The 20,444-nt window shown below is 37.2% G+C and overlaps 3 protein-coding genes across 3 annotated transcripts; 1 reads left to right on the top strand and 2 right to left on the bottom strand.

The window, feature by feature from the left end:
• Window positions 1-4,611: 4,611 nt before the first annotated feature.
• On the bottom strand, window positions 4,612-9,029 carry LOC113778477 (putative DNA-3-methyladenine glycosylase YfjP). Its single transcript, XM_027323899.1, has 2 exons — window positions 7,531-9,029; window positions 4,612-4,999 (listed from the first exon to the last, which is right to left on the bottom strand). Exons 1-2 carry the CDS (start codon window positions 8,787-8,789, stop codon window positions 4,978-4,980), a joined length of 1,281 nt encoding a protein of 426 aa, XP_027179700.1. The 5' UTR covers window positions 8,790-9,029; the 3' UTR covers window positions 4,612-4,977.
• Window positions 9,030-11,486: 2,457 nt separating this feature from the next.
• On the top strand, window positions 11,487-17,241 carry LOC113778699 (sugar transporter ERD6-like 6). Its single transcript, XM_027324175.1, has 18 exons — window positions 11,487-11,678; window positions 11,779-11,841; window positions 11,939-12,028; window positions 12,122-12,181; window positions 12,269-12,334; window positions 12,421-12,486; window positions 12,602-12,677; window positions 13,233-13,297; window positions 13,376-13,468; window positions 13,621-13,701; window positions 13,845-13,929; window positions 15,478-15,524; window positions 15,611-15,673; window positions 15,787-15,846; window positions 15,996-16,055; window positions 16,175-16,234; window positions 16,916-17,030; window positions 17,129-17,241. The coding sequence occupies exons 1-18, from the start codon at window positions 11,487-11,489 to the stop codon at window positions 17,239-17,241; spliced, it is 1,455 nt and encodes a 484-aa protein (XP_027179976.1).
• Window positions 17,242-17,902: 661 nt separating this feature from the next.
• On the bottom strand, window positions 17,903-19,617 carry LOC113777422 (2-hydroxy-6-oxononadienedioate/2-hydroxy-6-oxononatrienedioate hydrolase). The gene is made up of 3 exons (XM_027322498.1): window positions 18,925-19,617; window positions 18,139-18,228; window positions 17,903-17,974 (listed from the first exon to the last, which is right to left on the bottom strand). The coding sequence occupies exons 1-3, from the start codon at window positions 19,615-19,617 to the stop codon at window positions 17,903-17,905; spliced, it is 855 nt and encodes a 284-aa protein (XP_027178299.1).
• Between the last annotated feature and the right edge of the window lie 827 nt (window positions 19,618-20,444).

Genomic DNA, 20,444 nt, shown 5'->3' with positions numbered 1-20,444 from the left:
GCGACTGTAGTATCGTTTAACAGTTTTCTTATCTTTTCCATTTTTACAATATTTGCTTCTCATTTTAAAAAGCCGCAATCGATTTTTAACGTTTCTTAGGTGAAATGTCCGAGTCGTTTGGGGCGCCAGTTAAACCATCACATAATTGCAGAACAATTTTCTTTGACGATAGTATTATATTTAGGGATAATTTCCGAAACCTCCCCTGAGGTTTCTGGTTACTACAGGAAGCTCCCCTTTAGCATTTCAATAACAATATAGACCCAGTATATTAAATTTGTTCTCAAAAATTCTAAAATACCCCTTTGTTACTTACAATAGAAAAAAACTCACTAATAAATTTTTTTCAATTGCAACTATTGTAAACATCATAACCATCACATTAACGAATAATCTAACTCACCAAGAATACCAACATGTGGCAACCAAAAAGCAACACTAGAGGCTACATCTCATGTCTCTTGGCAAATCCGATTGCAGTTTTTATATCCCAAAATTCTTTATACATAATTGGTATAATAACGTAATCTTCCTTAATTCATGTTCCCTTTTTAGCTATCACTTTTATTTGCTTGTCTGTATTCTGTATCACCGCCATCCTTTTCATCTTTATTTTTTTTGACAACAAATTTGATTCGGCAACTTGTCATTTGGCAATATCAATTCAATAATATTTACAAAAAAAGAGAGAGAGGATATATTTTCATAATAATAAGGATTCGAGATGTATTAGATAGTTGTGTGGATGACATTTGCGAAAAACTAGTGGATCATAAGACATAGGAGAAAGACAATAAGAGTTTATTTTATGTAGCAATCGTTATTTTAGAATGAAAAACTAGTTGTAGTTGTAGGATTTTTTTTTTGTAGGAATTATCTATAAGTGAAGGATATTATAGTCATTTTACCACATGAAGGGAAGTTAGTGCAATTATTCAAATCGAAGGGAAGTGAGTGAAATTGTCAAAAATCTTAGGAGAGATTTCTGAAATTATCCCTTATATTTACTATCCAATCCCGCCCCACCCCCAAGTAATATAGGCTCACTGTTCTTTTATATATATCCTAAATTATCAACTTATTTCCTTTTTAAGAGGATTGCTTGTTTATCAATTTACTACTATACTTATACTTAATGTGCATCTTTCTTTGTCAACAAGGGTCTGCTTAACAAGTGACTAGTGGATGCTCATTATGATGTAATTCAGGTATTAAGTTTATGAAAAATAAAGTTAATTAAAAATAATGTATAAATGTAAGGGAGGATAATAATTGTTAATGTATGAGTAATTTATGTGTGTGAATAGACCCTCTGTAGAAAAATCCTATCAATAAATATGTTACTCCACTGATCAATTATTCTAGTAGGAACTATAAAAACAAAAACTATATGTACTATTGATGAAACAAAAATGATTGCATTAACTATATTTACTTACCCTTTTTAACTACGTTTACTTACATTAATATTTATGGGACCGAGGAACACTACTTAATATTGCAGTATTGCATAAAACCTCTTTTTTAGGGCCAATTATAATTAGATTGAAACTGGCCATTTTTTGCAAAGTCGGTTGACATTTCATCTGTTCAATTTTGTGTCGACACAAGGGCTTGAGTTTGGTTGAAACTCATCCAAGCAGTTCCGACCACTGTGTGTATCCGACTAAACATCCTACAATAATGTGATATTTTGTTTGACAGATCAACCACCGTCTCTTCAACTATAAGAAAAAATAGGGCACAAATTGTCTCTTCATGGCAGCCGTATTAAGGGAAAAAAAAAAAAAAAAGGAGTAGTAAAAAAAATAGTCTCCCAATACACGCAAAAGTATACCACCCTTTGCGACACTATTCGAGGTGACATATGTAATACCACCGTTTCGTTACTTTCTCCGACTTAATATTTACCATGTAGCAATTGGTTGATTATCGCTTGAACCAAGTTTTTGTGAATGTTAGTCTAACCGTGCGTTTGGGGTTGCAGTGTGTTTATACAAAAAAAAAAAAAAAAAAAAGCTTTTAAACACTAAAAGTAACTTGAGTAACTGAACTTTCCGTAACTTAAATAGTCTAATTTTGACAACGTAGAAGCATTTTCGTTCCAAGTACTTATGCAAAAAAAAAAAAAAAGGATTTTTTATAAACTACCACAACTCCAAATAGGATCTAAGATGTTTAGACGATCTTTAAGCAGACTTACTTGAAGTCCATTGGCAAGTTTACATGAAATGAATTAGCTCACGCCGGTAAGCAATTATCTTTCTATCAGAGCATATTTGAGTTACTCAAATACCAAAATTATCTTTAATCAATAAATTTCATATATGCTCGTTGATCTTTCTAGAATACATTGTGCATTAATTACTTGTCTTTTCTCTTAAGTCACCTCTCATCCGCAGCCGAAAGATAAAGCAGAGAAGATAAATGGTTAAGTTGAACCAAGTCCAAGCATTTGCCATTTCTGTATTCTTGCTTCAAATTCAATTAACCCTCTTTCGGCCACAAATTTTATCATGGCATGGAACGGCTACATCATGTTAAGTCGAGCAGTCAGTCTTCTATCAATGAAGATATTTTTAAATAAAATTGTGGAGCCCAATAATTGTATTTGATAAGAGTTCTGATTTGGCACTTGGGATTCTTACTACTATGTCCAGTTGACCATATCACGTGAGTTAAACACTAATTATTAGACTTGTCAAATAATTGTTCCATAGCCCAGACCAAAAAAAAAATAAAAATCTCTTACGATTTTTCATGGACTACCGCGTGACGAACTGCATGGTGATGAATCATTTGGTTGGACAAACCTGCTAGTAATTCTAAACATGTTTTGAAAGAATTATAAATTTTTCTTACAAGCGAATTTGTTTGGACAATGGATTATTTGTACAAAGTTTTGCATCATGAACATATTTTCTAACCACCTTTTTATTTTATATACATTATCTCAAACAATGTTACAGTATCTTTTTTTTTAAAAAAAAAAAAATTATCCCAAATAATTTGCTATCTAAACACGCGCTATGTCGCACCCTTTTTTAGTTTAATTGAATTTTACACATATGACATGCTAATCACATTTTGTTAATAGTATAGGACAGATACCATACTTTTGAATTTCCGACAATTCCATGTCCTTTTATAAGTTGGGATGAGCAATGAGAAAAGCGTCTTTGTTGTGCTTTAGTCGCATGTCGACAAAAAAAAAAAAAAAGAAGATGAAGAGCCAATGAGTTTCCTCAAATCAAAGTATGATGCATGCAATCCAACATCCAGATAAGATGCGCATGCCCTTGTCAAGTTTTGATATGACCAATTTCTTCTCATCTCTTTGATCTCTTTGCCGTCTTTTTTTTTTTTTTGTTTTCTTTTGTTTTTCAGTTTAAAATATTTCAAGAATAATTTAAAAAAAAAAAACGATACTCCGAATAAGAATTTGCAATATGACCAAAAAAATTAAGAATTTGCAAGCATAATCATCATCATGTTCAGGGTGTCATTTCTGTAGCAAAATTTTGGGACTTCCCGGAAGTCACCTCTTCAGCTTCATCAAATTCAAATTCTATATAAGCTTTCAGTCTTTCTAAATTTTGTTTCGATAATTCTCTGCCACTAAGTATCGAGTGGATTGGTTGCAGGTGCACTGGATCGTAACATTCGTATTGGGCTTGAACTAAGTCCTATTAGTTCCCTCTTGCAAAATTTCTGGATTTCGTGGCCAGAGATGGTTTTGGTTTGTTAACTCTTCCCCCTTCTTTCTCCTTTCTACAGGCCGCAGCCCACAACAACACTATACAAAGATGCGATAATGGCATGACCCATAATTGACAACTATACACATATATACACACACATACATACATAGCATGCACAGAAGATGCGTCAAATAGAAAATACTTATATGAAGCATGCTTGATCTATAAAAGTGATCAAAGATAAATTCACTTTAATTTTTTTTTTTTTACTGGGAAAAAAAATGAAAACGTTGAAAGTTTGACAACTTCAGTCCCTCTTGTTTGGATTGCTGTTTTCTACAGAAAATTTTTTACATTTTTAGTGAACACATATTTAATTGCCTTTTTTTAACCCACGGCTAACCACTTATGTTGGATAATCTACGAGAAAGAGGTTAATTTAGAGATTGTAAAACTAAAAATCGTAATTTGAGCAATATGTTCTAAATGCTAGGTGCTGAATTCGTAATTTGTATAATGGGTGTAAAACTATTCGTAATTTGAGCAATGGGTTAATCAACGACAGATACAAACAAAATTTGGAATAGCTGTATAATTTGGACGCTTAAGCAAAAAATTTGTCTTAGATTTTAAGTATTCTGTCTTCTTTTTTAACTTAAAAAATTTGACAAGAAGAAATTCTACCGCAAAATTAACTTTTTAAGAAGACGAAAGGGACTTTTTAATCGAGGTCCATTTCATTTAGTCAAAACTTGGCTCTGACTAGATTATTCATTTGCACCTTATTTTACAGACAAGAATAGAAACGAGAAAGAAAACACGAGTTATCATTTTGTTTGCCAAATGATATACATACATATAAAGTCAAAATCATGTTGGCTTTGGGAATGAGGTTGGTCCACCACAAGAATGAAGAAACAAACATGGGTAAATACGAAGTGTTGAAATAAAAGCTTATATGTTGATAAAATGTAAGAGCACTAGTTAAACAATTGCATCAAGAGCTGAGGGGTTCTCCATCCTGATACCAGTCTTTTATGGAAGCTATCCTTTCCTAACTATCAATAAAAGCCTCAATACCTAAAGGCACAACTTGTTCAACAAGTTCGCAACTATACTCTACAAATACAGCCCCCAAGGTTATATAAAATGTTGGAGCTATATACGACAGGTCCTTCCGGAATTCAACAAACCCTTGCACTGGATTCTTTACATCCATGGATCAGACAGAGACTAGTAATTCCTAATGTAATGATACAGAACACTTTCTTCCTCGTCATTGGCCCCAGATGCAAGCCCTACAACAGAAGACCAAATCTGGTTATACTTGTCAATGTACTTGTGAATTATAAGATCAAAACTTTTTGCATGTATCCATAAAGAACAATGGACGGAAGTGCAAAGCGTCAAGTGGTACCAGCTTTTAGCAACCTAAGTTACCAAAAAACGTCATTCACTAATTGTGGACTATGGCCTATGACAAACATCTCCTTTCAAATAGGATTTATCCATTTAAGGATCCACGGCATTACCTGTTTCTTAATTCTGTCAATGAGAGGCACAACCTTTCTCATGAGAAGAGGTTAAATTGACAAGCAGACAAAAAGGCGAATGGAGATAGTGAAGCAATGCCAATATCATATATTCATAGTCCAGGAACCAAATTTACTCGTATTTAAGATGACAAATAGCTCCCTTCATCACCAGGGTTCATGTTACAAGAGCTGATAGCACGAAACCACAACAAATTTTGCACTAGCAGCATAACCAATAGTAAACTTTTTTAACTCTTCAATGTTGAATATACAACACAACCAACCACAACCTTCTACTTACATTTCCAGAAACTAGGATGAATAAGAAACTTAAGCATGACGTGGGTGTGGACCAAATACCCCATTTTTTGGGGGCATGGAATACAGATCCTAATATGCAAGTCACCTAAATCAAGCCTGTGGTCAACAATTTTACTGAGGTATGCTCTAAAGTTGCTAACAGAAACCTTGGTTCTATATACCGCATTCATGAACAGGCAAAAGGTGGGAAAAAGGAATTTGAATAATTAAACAGAAAAGAAAAATGTCAACATGTGGATACTAGTATTACAATTTTGTTTTCACCATAAAAAGAATCACTGTTACAGCCAAATGTACATTGCGGCCATTCATCCACAAATATCAGAAAGAAATGTGAATGATATTACCATTTCAAAATGCTGTATCATTGTGAAATTTTCAAAAACCTAGTCTATAAATGCAAAACACTTGCACAAAGGCCAGCATGTCAAGGCCACACACGAAGCCATGCATTAGCGACTCAAGAACCTATGAGTTATCAACTACAAGTATCATGTCCTATTTATACAGGTCAAAAGGTGGGTAGTGGGAAATGGTTAAGAAGAGGCAAATCTTATAATGAAAAATCCACATTCAGCATTAACTATTTCTTTCTGTTTTAATTAATCAAACAGGAAGGCCAAATATCAGAATAGCCAAAAACGGAAAAAAAAAAAATCACAGTTCCTGTGACAAAACCCATAGCTAAACTTATTAAAGAAAAAATAAAGAGCCAGACAATTTAATAGATCTAGGTATGATGAACAATTCAAGAGATATTCAAGTGACTCATGTTGAATTTGCAGTTATGAACAACAATTGAAGTGACTATGTTAAATTTGCAGTTATGAACAACAATTGAAGCGACTCATGTTGAATTTGCAGTTACGGAAAACAATTCAAGCGACTCATGTTGAATCTGCAGTTATGAACAACAATTCAAGCAACTCATGTTGAATTTGCAGTTTGAAAAGGTCACACCAAAACAAAGAAACAGTAAATAGGCAGCAAAAGGCAGACGCTTGCAACAAGAAGCAAGCAGCTAACATGACATAAGTAAATAGAAGAACAACAACAATCTATTTGTGCCAGATTTGCCCTAAGTTTAAATACCCCGGTTAGACTGTAGGTTGTTCACCGAAATAATGGAAAAGCTAGTTCCGAATTTCATAAATGTAGTCATCCATTTGAGAGAGAGGGAGAGAGAGAAACTTGTGTATACAAACACACAACTGCATCACATAAAGTAAGAGGGCTCAGACATAAGCTCATAAAGCAGTTGGCGATAGCTAGTGAATTCATATATGTTGTCCCCCAACACGATGAAACGCATTTTGTTTTTATATCGTTTTGATTATGCCATCAGTTTAGAGCATTGTGGCTTTTGGCATTTATGAGTGACTCAATTTAGAACAGTAATAAAGGACTTCTGGAAACCTCTGAGTGATGGCCTATCCCGCAAGCCGTGATTTTCAGCATTTATAAACAACTCAAAAACAATACCAAAGTTTTATACTTCCAGCCATTTCCATAACCTTTTCTTAGTAATTACAATGGCGTTAATAATGTAAAACAAGTTCAATTCAACCATACCTGGTGGCACAACTACTCCCCAAGCAAATGAAAACCTAATTTGCATGTTTTATAACCAAAAAAAAAGGACAAAACCCAATAATGGCATCAATTAATGGAATATAATTCCAACCTACCAAGCACATGAACAAGGTAACACCAACTCATCCTTCTGAAACCAATTAGTGAGATTACCTCATGGATCTTAGAACAGATAAGCATCAAAGTTGATACCATTTTTATCCTAGCACATACTCCCCCTTGCAGACCCGCTTACCATGTGAAACAAAAAAGCATATATGACAACATGTAGCTAATCTGACAAGAAATTTCTACAATGATGCATTAACACAGAGCAGAAAACACATATGAGTTGATTATCTACAAGCAAGAAAAGATTTTTAAAGCAAAATATCAACTACCCGAGATTCCCCATGCCGTTGATGGGTTCCAGAAGCTGCAATTGGTGTTGCTGTTGTGCATCCTGCTGAGGCTCAATTTGCTGCAATGGCTGCACATTAGCACCCTCTACAGAAGGAGCAGCAGAAGCATTCTGTGATCCCTTTCCTTCCACAAACCGCCACATATACCAAGCACCAACTGACCTATATGGCCTCCATTTCTCACATAATTGCTCCATTTGTGAAGGTCTAGGTAACTCCTCCAATCCATACAACATCTGCACTCCTTTCCTCACTCCCAAATCACTCACTGGCAAAACATCTGGCCTGTGCAGTGAAAAAATCATGAACATGTGAACTGACCATGACCCAATTCCCTTGACCATGGATAGCATGGTAAACAATGACTTATCATCCATTTTGACCACAGTTTCATCCGATAAAATCCCAGATTTATACTTATTTGCGAGGTCATATAAATAGCTGGCTTTTCTACCAGAGACACCGACTTGCTTGAGCTGCTGAGCAGATAGACCCAGCACATTGTCGGGAAGAACTGCAGTCTCGCCACCGCAGAGCGCTACAAAGCGATTGTAGATTGAGGTGCCTGCTTTGTAGGCGAGTTGCTGATAGAGAATGCTCTTGGTGAGGGCAAGGAATGGGGAGTGGTGAGACTCAAATGCTGGAGGCTGGTGGGTATCGATCAGGGTAGCAAGTAAAGGGTCAACAACGCGGAGGTGGTGGAGAGCGGCATTGATTTCACCCTCGGCCGACAGGGGTTTGATGATCTGGGGCAGAACCCTAGCTGATTGGACAGCACTACGCCTCCGATTCTTGGGCGTAGATGCCGCGGGTGTGGAAACTGTGGTGGAAGTAACAGCAGTGCTGGTCGTCGCGGAGGTGGAGGTGATGGTAGTGGTGGTGGTAGAGGAGGAAGCAGTGGTCGGAATAGGTATGGCAGAAGGGGAGGAGGAAGAATCAGTAATTTGTAGGGCTTTGGCCTCGGAAGTCTGCAAGGTGGGGATGGAGGAGGAGTTAACGGCGGTGAGAACAACGGGGGTGGTGGCAATGGTGGAAGTAGGGTTAGATGACAGCTTTCGGATTTTTTGAGGTCGAATAGGTATTTTGGAAGGATTGCAGGGCTTCTGGGAAACGTCGGCATTGATGGAGACGTCGGCTACAGGAGTGGGCTGTGTTGCGGATGTTACATCAGAATTAGGTTGAGACGATGCCGGCGATTGAGAATGGGTTTGGGTCTGTACCTGGGTTTGTTCACCCATGTGTGCGGCGGTGATCAAAATGTTATTTCTAGAATTTTCCGCTCTGCGGCGGTGGAAGACGAGGAAAGAATTGCTGAAGGGGGCTGGATAACAACGACGGCGGCCGGGGTAGCGGTGGTTTTGGTGGTGGAGGGTTGAGAATTGGGAGTAGTTACGGCAGAAGTTTCACCCGTGCTGTTGTTTTCTTGGCCTGTTTCTTCTCGCTGTGATGACGTCGGGGCTGGAGGTGGGCGTTTTGACTGCGGTGGGGGATGGGTACCGGGTCGGGTACACTAGTCTCTACTCTCTACTATTATTGGTTCTTGTTGGAGGTAAAAAGTCAATCTAGAAATGTAGTGACAAGTCATTGGCTAATGGCAAGACTGGCCAAACAACTGCCTGCCTCGGCTGGGTCAAATCTTCCGTGGACATAACGACAAGAATTAATCTAGTAGTACAAGGTTTTCCTTTTTACTTGAGAATTTTGTGTGGTTCCTATGTTTTCAGAACCGGACCGGATAGCGACTCGGCCGAGGTCAGGGGTCAGGGGTCAGGGGTGAATGGGTTCGACCGGGGGTCGATAGGGGTCGAATCGGATGACGTCATAAATAAAAATTATTTAAAAATTAAAACATTATATATATAATATCTAATAATATATTGATATTAATAAAGGTATATCCATATATATTTGATGTTTCAAATATATTTAACAAGAAAATACAAAGAAATTAGAACAATCAAGTAGCAATTTATATTATTTAATAAATATTAACAAGTTTAGAATTAAAATTATGAATTTAATTGAAAAATAACATCAAATTTTAGGACAATATTTATAAAGTATCAAATATTTGAGGTATATCAATAAGTTTTAACAATTTAGGGGGTCAAAACATAATATTAAAAATTTTGAATTTTTTTTTAAAAAATTACTGTTGAACCGGAAAAACCGGTTTTTTCCCGGTCAAACCCGGTTAAAGGTTTTAATTTTCCGATTTTTTAATGTGACTCGGACCGGCTACCTGGCCGGTTCCCGGTTCGACCGGCCGGTCCGGTCCGAGTTTGAAAACAGAGTGTGGTTCGTATGCAGATGCAAATTCGTCATTAGACTTTTTCAATCAATTTTATGAAATTACTAATTGCAAATGCTTTTCTTGTCAAAATTAATCACAATTAGCTTTTCTTGTCAAATAAACTATATATTTGATCTCATTACAAAGTAGTTCTGTATAACCCTAAAAAAGGCAGAAAAAAATTTTCACGCTTGTATGTATAGAATCCTTAACGAGTTCATCAGTCAAGTATTAGAGGATTTCAACACTTTTTTTTATTAAAAAAATTAAATAAATTCAATTTCGATCACTATCACTGATTAGAATATACTTTTAATATCATAAATCGCTAATAAGAATTCTTATAATTATCCACTTATGATCACTGAGAATGGCACACCTTACAACATGAGGAGTAGGGCTGCAAACGAGCCGAGCCGAGTCGAGCTTTGAGCTAATCGAGCCGAGCCTCGACTAAATTTTACCAAGCTCGAGCTCGAGCTCGAGCTCGACGAGCCGGCAAATTTCGAGCTCGAGCTCGACTCGAATCAAGTCGAGCCGAACTCGAGCTCGAGCTCGAGCTCGAAAAAAAATAAAAAATAATTATTTTATTTTAAAAATAATAAATAAAATAATATTTTTTTCTTAATAAATAATAAAATATTAAGGATATATACGTAATTTTACTATAAAAATAAAAAATAAAAAAATATATATATAATATACGTAATTTTATTATTAAATAAAAATAAAAATAAAAAAATATATATATATACCCAAGCTCGCGAGCCGACTCGCGAGCTAACGAGATTAATATTCTGAGCTCGAGCTCGAGCTCGAGTTTGACTCGAGCCGGCTCGAGCTCGACTCGAGCTCGATTAATAACGAGCTCGACTCGAGCTTGACTCGAGCCGCTCGCGAGCAGCTCGATTCGTTTGCAGCCCTAATGAGAAGGATCTAAAAGCACGTTAAAGTCCAAATTGCAAAACCACACGAGTTGCCTATGCCACTAAACATTAATATAGAGTTCATTTGGTACTAAATTTTATCTGTTGCAAATTTGCAACTTGCAAGTTCTTTCTTTTTGTTCTTTCCTTGCAAGTTATTTTTATTATGATTCATGGTATCTTCGAACTCCACATGCCGTCCTCCAAAAGAAAAGTAGAAAAAAAAAAAACTCCAAAAATTCCACATGCTTATAAAATCACGAAAATATAACAAACCAAGAATGCATATGTGTCTGGATCCAATGTGTATACTTGCTTGGGGTACATGAATTATGATTGGCCACTAAGCACAGCTAATGCACCATCTACTGCTGACGTGTTGAACTCATGTCCCAGGTGAGCATTCCCCGATCGGAGCGCTTAATTAACCGGCCGGTCAATGCCAGGCCCAACAGAGCGCACGCGGTCCCACACAGCACAATTTGCCCAGATTGGATTAGACACGTGTCTTCACCCCAACTAGACACGTGTCTACACCCCATCTCTCTTCTCACTTGTCCGCCACTCCCGACGTTTCCTCGTTTTATTTGTTCAGACAAACAACAAGAAGACAGACCGTTGTAAACGGCCTCTGTTTTCTCCATCTTCATCAATAAATCTATCATTTGTAGAATAAAAACTTTTTTTCCAGTAAGGCTAACGAGGCTGGGAATACGATGAGTTCCAGAGATGATTCGGCATTGGAAGATGGGATTCGGAAGCCCTTATTGCATACCGGAAGTTGGTATAGGATGGCGTCGAGGCAGTCCAGCATTATGGGCTCCTCCGCCCAAATGATCAGAGAATCCATTTCCGTTTTCCTCTGTGTATCCATCGTCGCTTTGGGACCCATTCAGTTCGGATTCACCGTATATTTCCTCACCTCTTTCCATAGCATTTTGTTTATCTCACTTGCCATTTATTAAGAATGTACTTGACATTTTGCAATTATATGATTGAGGTTTTCAGTGTGGATATTCGAGTCCTACGCAAGCTGATATAATCAATGATCTGGGACTCACCATTTCAGAGGTCCATCTCTTCTTATTCAAACTATTTACTTTTTCCTCTGTTTCCTTTTTTTTAAGTATTATTATTGATAAAGTCTCTTGGTGGGATGTGATTGTAGTTTTCAGTATTTGGTTCATTGGCCAATGTGGGTGCAATGGTTGGTGCAATTGCAAGCGGGCAGATTGCTGAATACGTTGGACGAAAAGGGGTATGAAATTTTTATATTAAATCTGTTGAATTTGCACAATCAGTTGTGCGACATGCATCTTCTTTTTCTAAATTCTTAAGGTTTGGAATGCAGTCATTGATGATAGCTGCAATTCCTAATATACTTGGATGGCTCGCCATTTCATTTGCAAAAGTGAGTTGGCACTCATTGGATGATAGAATGTGTCCAAATTTTACCTGATAGTCAACATATTTCTTACTCTCATGACACATCGTATAGGACTCGTCATTTTTATTCCTGGGAAGGTTGTTGGAAGGATTCGGTGTGGGGATTATTTCTTACACGGTAAATCCCTTTCTACAACATAGTCTTTAGCTATCAGTTGGACATACTATAGAAATGGTACTTGTTAAGAACTTCGCTTTATATAGGTGCCCGTGTATATAGCAGAGATAGCACCTCAGAACTTAAGGGGAAGCCTGGGTTCTGTAAATCAGGTTCGTTTTGTTCATTGCCGTCTAAATCAATTAATTTAAGGTCAATCCCTCTTTACTTTGTAATCAAATTTGATGGTAAACATCCGTTATTTGAACATTTGGCGATATTCTGTAGCTTTCAGTCACAATTGGAATAATGCTCGCCTATCTACTGGGAATGTTTGTGCCTTGGAGAGTGCTTGCTGTCCTAGGTGAGTTGTGATAAAATTGTATCAAATTTCTGTGAGCTGAAAATCAACTTTTGAGTTGTCCCAGAAGGCATGCTGTTTTAGAAATTTGTGTGCAGTACCTGATTCTCGCTCTTAGCCGAGAGTGGAAGTGGAGATACTTGTTTTAAAAGCCGAGCATGCCCTTCATCTTTCAGACATTAAGCCATTTTTTGGTTGAAAGCGAAGGATACTAGTTTTCTGCAGCTTTGAAAGAGGATGCGTTTTGAGCACTAAGTATAGCTGAAAGTCGTAATTTTAAAATTTAGCAATTGACTAGATACTTGGTGCAATGTCTTCTGTTTTTCTAGTGCCTTTGCACATAATTAGGATGAAGTACTTGGATAAGGGCTAGTTAGTGGCCTGAAATTTTTGTTGCTTCTTCCTGGAGGATGATATTCTTGTATTTAACTGCTTTTACATGTTCAGCATAGATTTGATTTACTTGGACAAGTCGGATGTAACACATTGAAGATCTTATTTCAATATTATGATTATTACTTTTGTGTAGCTGTTTCTGACTTGAAACCTTATTTACAGGAATTTTGCCTTGCACACTGCTGATTCCTGGTCTCTTTTTTATACCGGAGTCTCCTCGTTGGTTGGTATGCTTATGATCTAAACACCAACTGATTTGTTTGTGGTTTGGTTTTTAGCTGATCCTTTCTTGCCTTATGTGATAGGCTAAAATGGGGCTGAATGAAGATTTTGAAACTTCTTTACAAGTTTTGCGTGGATTTGAAACAGACATCTCAGTTGAAGTGAATGAGATCAAGGTATTGCAATTAGTTTCTTTTTCTAGTTACTGCACATAAACTTAAAAAACTGAAAGCTTTATGCAAGATCTGCTAATGTTTGCTTATCTTTTGCATTTGAAATCCTGTTTGAGTTTTCTGATTCTATATTACAAGCATGTTCCTTGCTACAGAGATCTGTGGGATCATCAACCAAGAGAACAACTATACGTTTTGCGGAGCTTAAAAGAAGACAATATTGGTATCCTTTGATGGTATACTGTGCTCTCTGAAATTCATTGAATTTTTTGTGATAGATCTGAATTTTTTATAGGCCTGGAATTTGAAAAAATTAGGAAACTTGCCTTTTCTAGAGGCCCTGTTGTATTTCCGCTGATAATCGGTACATGTTTTGCAGCTTGGAATTGGATTACTAGTGCTCCAGCAACTGAGTGGTATCAATGGTGTTCTATTCTATTCCAGCAACATATTTAAATCTGCTGGTGAGTTTAGCTTTTTGGTTCTCAATTATGAAATGCCTTGTTGCATCCAGAATATCAGTAGATGGTTGTCTCACTTATTTCCATGCTTCCTTGCTTCTCCTAAGATTTATTTGGCTAATGTCTTGGTAGCATGGCGCACATCCAGGAAGACACAAGATGTGGATTAATTCTTGGGTACTGCATCTCACATGATTAAAGACTTTTGCATTCTAATATTGATGAATGGTGCTGCCAAAGCATCTACTGATGCAATAGAAGCTGTAGGCATGTTTCATGTATTTGTTGTTTCTGACTGCAAATGGCCCATGTTTTCACTTGATGTTAGTTATAGTTATGGGATATAAATGTGCTTATTTGCTAAAGGAGTGTCATTTTCTATATGTCTTCCATGAAAAGCATCCACAATATGCTTATACATCACTTTTGCAGATGAACCAACTTGACTTAGTGGAACTTATGAGTTGATATATAGAGCTTTGGAATCTTTCTATTATCTTTGCCTTTTTCTCTTCTTTAAAATGTGCTTGGGGGGTGCATGTTGAGGGGAAAAGTGGGATGATGGTGTAATATAAGCTCCATTATGTTAAATTTTTTACTTTGGAATGACATGGGTTAAAGATACAAGGTTTTTCAACTTTAACTTTAGATACTGATATGTAGAGTGCTTCAGTTCATGCAGAAATCTATGCATCTTTTGCTCTTGTTGGTGCCATTTGATTTTCTTATTCTTTTTGCATACCCTTGTCTTTTCCTGTTAATGGTTTAGAACTAGATGACTTAACAATTATATCCTAGACTACCGCATACCTGAACACTGGTAGGCTAACATGGATATGATTTAAGAGTAGAAATCTAATCGAACGTTAATTTTGGGACCAAATCTTCGAGGTGCTTCATCTGGGACTCAATCAACTTTCATCAAGCTTTGATGCAGATCTGTTTGATTAGTTGGCCATCCTTGAGTTTTTGGCTATAAGTTATTGAGACAAAGACAAAGACTCAATCTAGTTTTAAGATCTTTTAACGGCCAAAAGGTCGTATTAATTTTTACTATAAGTAGATTGCAGCTTCCTCAACTCTGGACATGGAAAAGTGAAGTGGTAATGTTAAGCTAAATTAGTCTGATTTCTATTGGTAGTCTGTTTTTAATCCTAGAACTTCCACTTAATTGTCCTGTAATTTCCATTTTATTATATCCACTTGTGTTCCATCAGTTTTTCATGACACACCTCCTAAGTCGAGCAATTTGACATGCATGCAGAAAATTTAAACTAGTGTCACAGAAAAATCAAGCTTCACCCTGTTGTACTGGCGTATATGCTAGTTCGAACCATTCATATCAATAACTAGCGAGAAATTGACATCTATTAGCCTGTGCTGGTCCTTAGCCAGATAGTTTCCTCTTGATATATAAAATCAGAGAGCATTTCCAAACTAGTGCAACACTTGTTCAGAAGAATTTTTTTGATACTGGAATTAGGATTTGCAGTAGCTGGTAAAACAATGTATTTTGTCAAGAATTTGATCATATCATCTAAATCTGCACAGGAATTTCATCTGGCCAAGCAGCAACTTTTGGACTTGGTGCTATTCAGGTAGTAATGAATTATTGCACATTGCATGACATGTTTTCAAGTTTTAAAAGGTTATGGTTGCTGATAATTTCCCATAATTGATGTAGGTGGTTGCAACTGGAATTTCTGTGTCATTGATAGATAAAGCCGGTCGCAGGGTGCTTCTTTTGGTGCGTAGAGCTAAAAATATGACACATGAATTTAAGATTAGTTATTTTTATAGGGATAATCTCTTTTAGATTGTAATAATTCACAGTTTGAAGTCTGTAACCTGTTTCTGCAGGTATCCTCATCACTGACAACAGCTAGCTGTCTTCTTGTTGCAATCGCATTCTATTTGGAGGCAAGTAGAGTTGAAGCTTTCCTTGTGTAGCTGTTGCTAGTTTTTTCACTACTTTTTTGAACAGAGAAGTTAGATCTTTTATCTCAATGTCATCATGATGTATGATTTCCTTCTTCCCCATAACCAGAAGTTTCTTACCATTGTTGCAGGATTTCATACCTGAAAATTCTCGTTCTGTATTAGGGATTTTGTCATTGGTTGGTCTTGTGGTATGTCTCCACTAAGATCCTCTCTCTCTCTCTCTCTCTCTCTCTGTGCATGTGTTAATTGTTTGGTGAAATTCACAGGCATTTCTCAGTTTTTTTTTTTTTTCAAACTATCTATCCAGATTTTGGTGATTGGCTTCTCTCTAGGGCTTGGAGCTGTCCCATGGGTTATAATGTCCGAGGTAGGGTTAAGTCAATCTTGTGGCTGAAAACAAGAAGTTACTATTAAAGAAATGAACTCTGTTTTCATCATACAATGAAAGAAGTATATTCGACTTTGGGGGATATGGAGACTAGTTGCTGAAAGAAACGCAACATTTTTGGTTCTTCTAATTTGATCTTCTCTTCATGTGCACTTCGTGAAAATTGCAATACCTTATTGCAGATTTATTAGTCTCAACAAGGTTTCCTTGACAAAGATGAAAGGCTTTACAGCACTGGGCAAATTCTTAAATCACAAAATGCCTGTTAAATGGAAAAGGATAGGCAATGCAATATGACTTTCTTAAGCAACAACGAAGTCTAAAAGTTCTGTAATAACTTTTTCATAGGTACTAAAAATATTAGTCAAATAATTGAAGCATAAATGGCTCCTTCTTGAGATTTGTCCATACAATGCTTACAAACTTGACCAGGTAATTTCCACTAACAAAAAGAAGACTGCAGCTGGTTGCTTGCAATCTCTTTGTTCCAAACTCTGTTTTGCTTAGAATTTAAGGCAATCAAAGCATTCATTCTACTGGAAGGAGCTTCAATGAAATTATCTGTTGTGCTGCAATCTTCTTTTGGGGATTTGATTTCATATGACAGTTAAAAGTTATTGTAAACTTTCTTCTCTCAAGTGTTTGAATTGAAAACTGCAGATACTTCCAGTGAACATCAAAAGTCTTGGCGGCAGTGTTGCAACATTGTTCAATTGGCTCACAGCATCAGTGGTCACAATGACGGCAAACTTGCTACTGACATGGAGCAGTGGAGGTTCTCTCTCTCTCTCTCTCTCTCTCTCACACACACACACACACAGAGGGAGACATGCATATTTCGTATGTATACTGATATTAATTTGATCTCAACAGGAACATTCGCCATTTACGCATTAGTAGCAGCTTTCACAGTAGTGTTTGTTAGACTTTGGGTTCCTGAAACCAAAGGAAGAACGTTGGAAGAAATACAGTGGTCGTTCAGATGATATCTTTTCCTCAAATCCCCTATCGACTACTTCCAAGTGAAATTTTTGTTACTAATAAATGTGTGAAAAGTATCTTTGCTTTTAATTGTTCTGGGATCCATGTGTCAATTGTTGTTGTAATGGAACAAAGAGGAGATGCAAGGAAATCAATTCCCCTGAGTGTGGGCACACCAATTTCATGTTTGATTCAATTAATTAAATACTACTAAACAATAATAATGTTAACAAAAGGAAGGAAATCAAAAAGAGGACATGAATTCTTTAAGAAAATCAGATGAATTTTTGCGCTTCATCTGCCTTCAGGGAAGCGAGGAACTTCTTAAGACACCTATTGTAGACGCAGGGTCGCTCTAGGTGAACCAGGTGCCCTGCTTTCCCTATGCCTTGAATCGTCGCCATATCTCCCAGTTGCCTGCTCAGTGATAGTACCATAGAATCAAATAGCATCAGTCCGTATAGCAATCGTAATGACTCCATGTGTGGGAATACTACTGTTAACAGATAGATAATCCTAGTGAATCATGCAAACTGCATGAATGATGTATATATCAAGAAATGTTTCATGGCGAAGGACGTCAGACTTGTAGCAAACCTAGTGAAGGAGATGTGCTTTTTTATGCAGGGATATAGGAGATGAACTGAAAACTAATCATCTGGAAACTTACTGTTTCATGTTCTGAGCTAGCTCGAGCTTGAAAATCTGATCATTCTCACCCCACAAAAGATGTATTTGCTGCGAGAGGCATATGGTAAAGATGTTACCGTTCATTAGTCATTGGCTTGCCCATGTAATCACGGAATGATCAAGCGAGAAGGCAGTTTATCTTTTGTTTCCATGATTAATTAATTAATTAGCGAAGGTGGTCGGTCCTCAATAATGTAGAATTCATCAGTCACCTGTGTAAATGTGGGGATGGTAGCATCCTTGTTGCTGACTACTACACCATCAAGAAGTTCTCCTCTTTCCTTTCTGTTATTGAACATAACCTGCATCAGAGTGAGTATATTGAATCAATTTGGCTTCTAAACTATCTAATTACCAAAATGGGGGGTGGGTTGCAGTGCCTGGCTTCAAGATTTTACCAAAATTTTTTTTTTGTATAGTACTTTCTAATGTACTAGGTAGTAGTAGGTAACCTGCCCCATCTTCTTCTTGAAATTTTATTATGTACATCTTTGAAAGAGAGTTAACAAGAGACTCATTTCTTTTGGACAGTTACACCGCTAGTGTATTTTTTCTGCAGATTGCTTATGTATCGTACCATTCGTACGTGTCAATGGGACACGGAAACCCATTATATGAAGCTATTGACTAGTTGCTCCACCAAGGTTTTTCTTTTATACGAACAAACCCACATACCCATCCCTTTGAAAATTTCTTCTGTTGTCCCGTGATAACCACAAGCAAGGAAGGTGTGGAGATGGGATGAGAAATTTAAACTTAAACCTCTAAATTTTGAAATATCAACTTGAATTGCTAGATCAAAATATCATCACCACTAACATATTATCAATTGTTATCAAGCAAAGTCAGCCCCAGTTTTCACCAAAAACAAAAGAGGAGAAAATTAAAAAGTAGGTTAATTTGCCCATGCAATTCAAAATTCAAGAACAAAATGCTCAGAAAACAAAAAAAGTCAGACAAATGATTTTTGCATGGAAAAATGTAATGATTCAACTAACCTCAAGAAAGTCTTTGTGAAGCCGATCGGGGAACCAAAGCTTCTTGTGAACAGCCACTTTGAGAAGTGCTTTTAAACCCTTAACAGAAGTTGGCAGCAGCAGCTCAGAAGAAGAAGAAAACCCCAACTCATTCAACGCTGTGGTACTAATGGAATCAGTCATGGCCAAAATGGAGCCCGAAATCACCATCGCCTGAACCAAGTCCGGGTACAACTCAGCCATCTTAAATGCCACCATACCACCATAGCTAAATCCCACCACCGTACATTTCTCAATCCCCAGCTTCCCTAGCCCCTTAGCCAAACACTCGGCCTGGAAAGTCGGTGACCGGTCCGAGCTATCAGTGATTGAACCGCCGAAGAAGAGTAGGTCGGGGATATAAACCGAATACTTCTTCGTTAAAGCGCCCACTTGAAATTGCCAAGTGACGATCCCTTCAGTTGCAAAGCCGTGGACTAATACTACTACTGGCTTCGCAGTTTTAGGTTTGAGGATGTTGTGATTAAGGTTGATTTCGTCCACGTTGTTGGAGCGAGTGGTTTTTTTGGACTTTTTCTGTTTTGGGACGGTTTCAGTTGGAACCCAAAAGTTCATAACCGTGCCTGACTCGATTTCTATAGTTTGAGGTACAACTCCAGCCATTTTCATTAGGCCATGCAACATTGGCTTTTGGATTGCTACAAGGTTAACCATCTTAATTTAGTGGCGCTGCGTGTGGGTGAGCGTGTGTTAGTGTGTGTGTGTGAGAGAGAGAGAGAGAGAAAGAGAGAGAGATGGGGAGAGGGAGGTCGATGGCTTTAGCTTGGGGAGTGATCATAGCAGGCAGCTAGCGGTGGGTTTTAAATTTAAGACGGAGGAGGGAAGACGTCAGAGTATTAGACAAGGCTGGTTTGGTGCCGGGTTGTTATCAGCTGCTGCGGTTGATTTGTGGGCGCCAGATCACATAATGCAAAATGGCGATGACGAGTTGAGACAGTCGGTTCCCCATATCTCTACCTGTTTGGAACTGTGTGTACTCTACCCCATTAACGTCTAAAGTTGAAAATATAAAGCCCAAGAAATTAATCTATGAATGGTTGTGGCTTTTCTCTATCGCTTATCAATCATATGTTCACGTTAAATTAGTGCGACTGAATATTCAAAATTTAGTTACACGCTTAATTTTTCTGATTCTTACGTATTCTGCGTCATCCATAAACTAAATAGTCTGCAAGAACCAATCCTGCAACAGACATAAGTAAAATAAAGTTTTGTGTGCTGTTTCAGTCGATCTCCCTTTGAACATCGATATCTCGGTTTCGTGCAGTTTATTTCACCGTTTTCTTCTGCAGGCAGCTTATAGATATTTCATGAAACTCGTAGACGTGGATTTTACTGCTTCAATGCTGAATACTACTACTACACATCCCATCTCTGCATTAACATTTGGGATGTTACTTGTACACTGGACAAATAGAAAAGGGATTAGTTTGTTCCATAATTTTAAGCTACTTTAGCTTTAAGAAATTCATGAGATAAAA

Source organism: Coffea eugenioides, chromosome 7 (assembly GCF_003713205.1).
Source record: "Coffea eugenioides isolate CCC68of chromosome 7, Ceug_1.0, whole genome shotgun sequence".
Lineage (NCBI taxonomy): Eukaryota > Viridiplantae > Streptophyta > Magnoliopsida > Gentianales > Rubiaceae > Coffea > Coffea eugenioides.
The sequence above is the reverse complement of the archived record's forward strand: the minus strand, read 5'-3'. Positions and strand labels throughout refer to the sequence as shown.

Excerpts from the sequence above, each read along its gene's own strand:
- LOC113778477 (XM_027323899.1), bottom strand. The coding sequence starts at position 8,789 with ATGGGTGAACAAACCCAGGTACAGACCCAAACCCATTCTCAATCGCCG. Across the intron at positions 5,000-7,530 it reads AACGGCATGGGGAATCTCGG|GGCTTGCATCTGGGGCCAAT; the intron begins GTAGTTGATATT and ends CTTCTGTTGTAG.
- LOC113777422 (XM_027322498.1), bottom strand. The coding sequence starts at position 19,617 with ATGGTTAACCTTGTAGCAATCCAAAAGCCAATGTTGCATGGCCTAATG. Across the intron at positions 18,229-18,924 it reads TTCACAAAGACTTTCTTGAG|GTTATGTTCAATAACAGAAA; the intron begins GTTAGTTGAATC and ends ACTCTGATGCAG. Across the intron at positions 17,975-18,138 it reads CCATCCCCACATTTACACAG|CAAATACATCTTTTGTGGGG; the intron begins GTGACTGATGAA and ends TGCCTCTCGCAG.
- LOC113778699 (XM_027324175.1), top strand. The coding sequence starts at position 11,487 with ATGAGTTCCAGAGATGATTCGGCATTGGAAGATGGGATTCGGAAGCCC. Across the intron at positions 13,298-13,375 it reads CGGAGTCTCCTCGTTGGTTG|GCTAAAATGGGGCTGAATGA; the intron begins GTATGCTTATGA and ends CTTATGTGATAG. Across the intron at positions 17,031-17,128 it reads ACTGACATGGAGCAGTGGAG|GAACATTCGCCATTTACGCA; the intron begins GTTCTCTCTCTC and ends TGATCTCAACAG.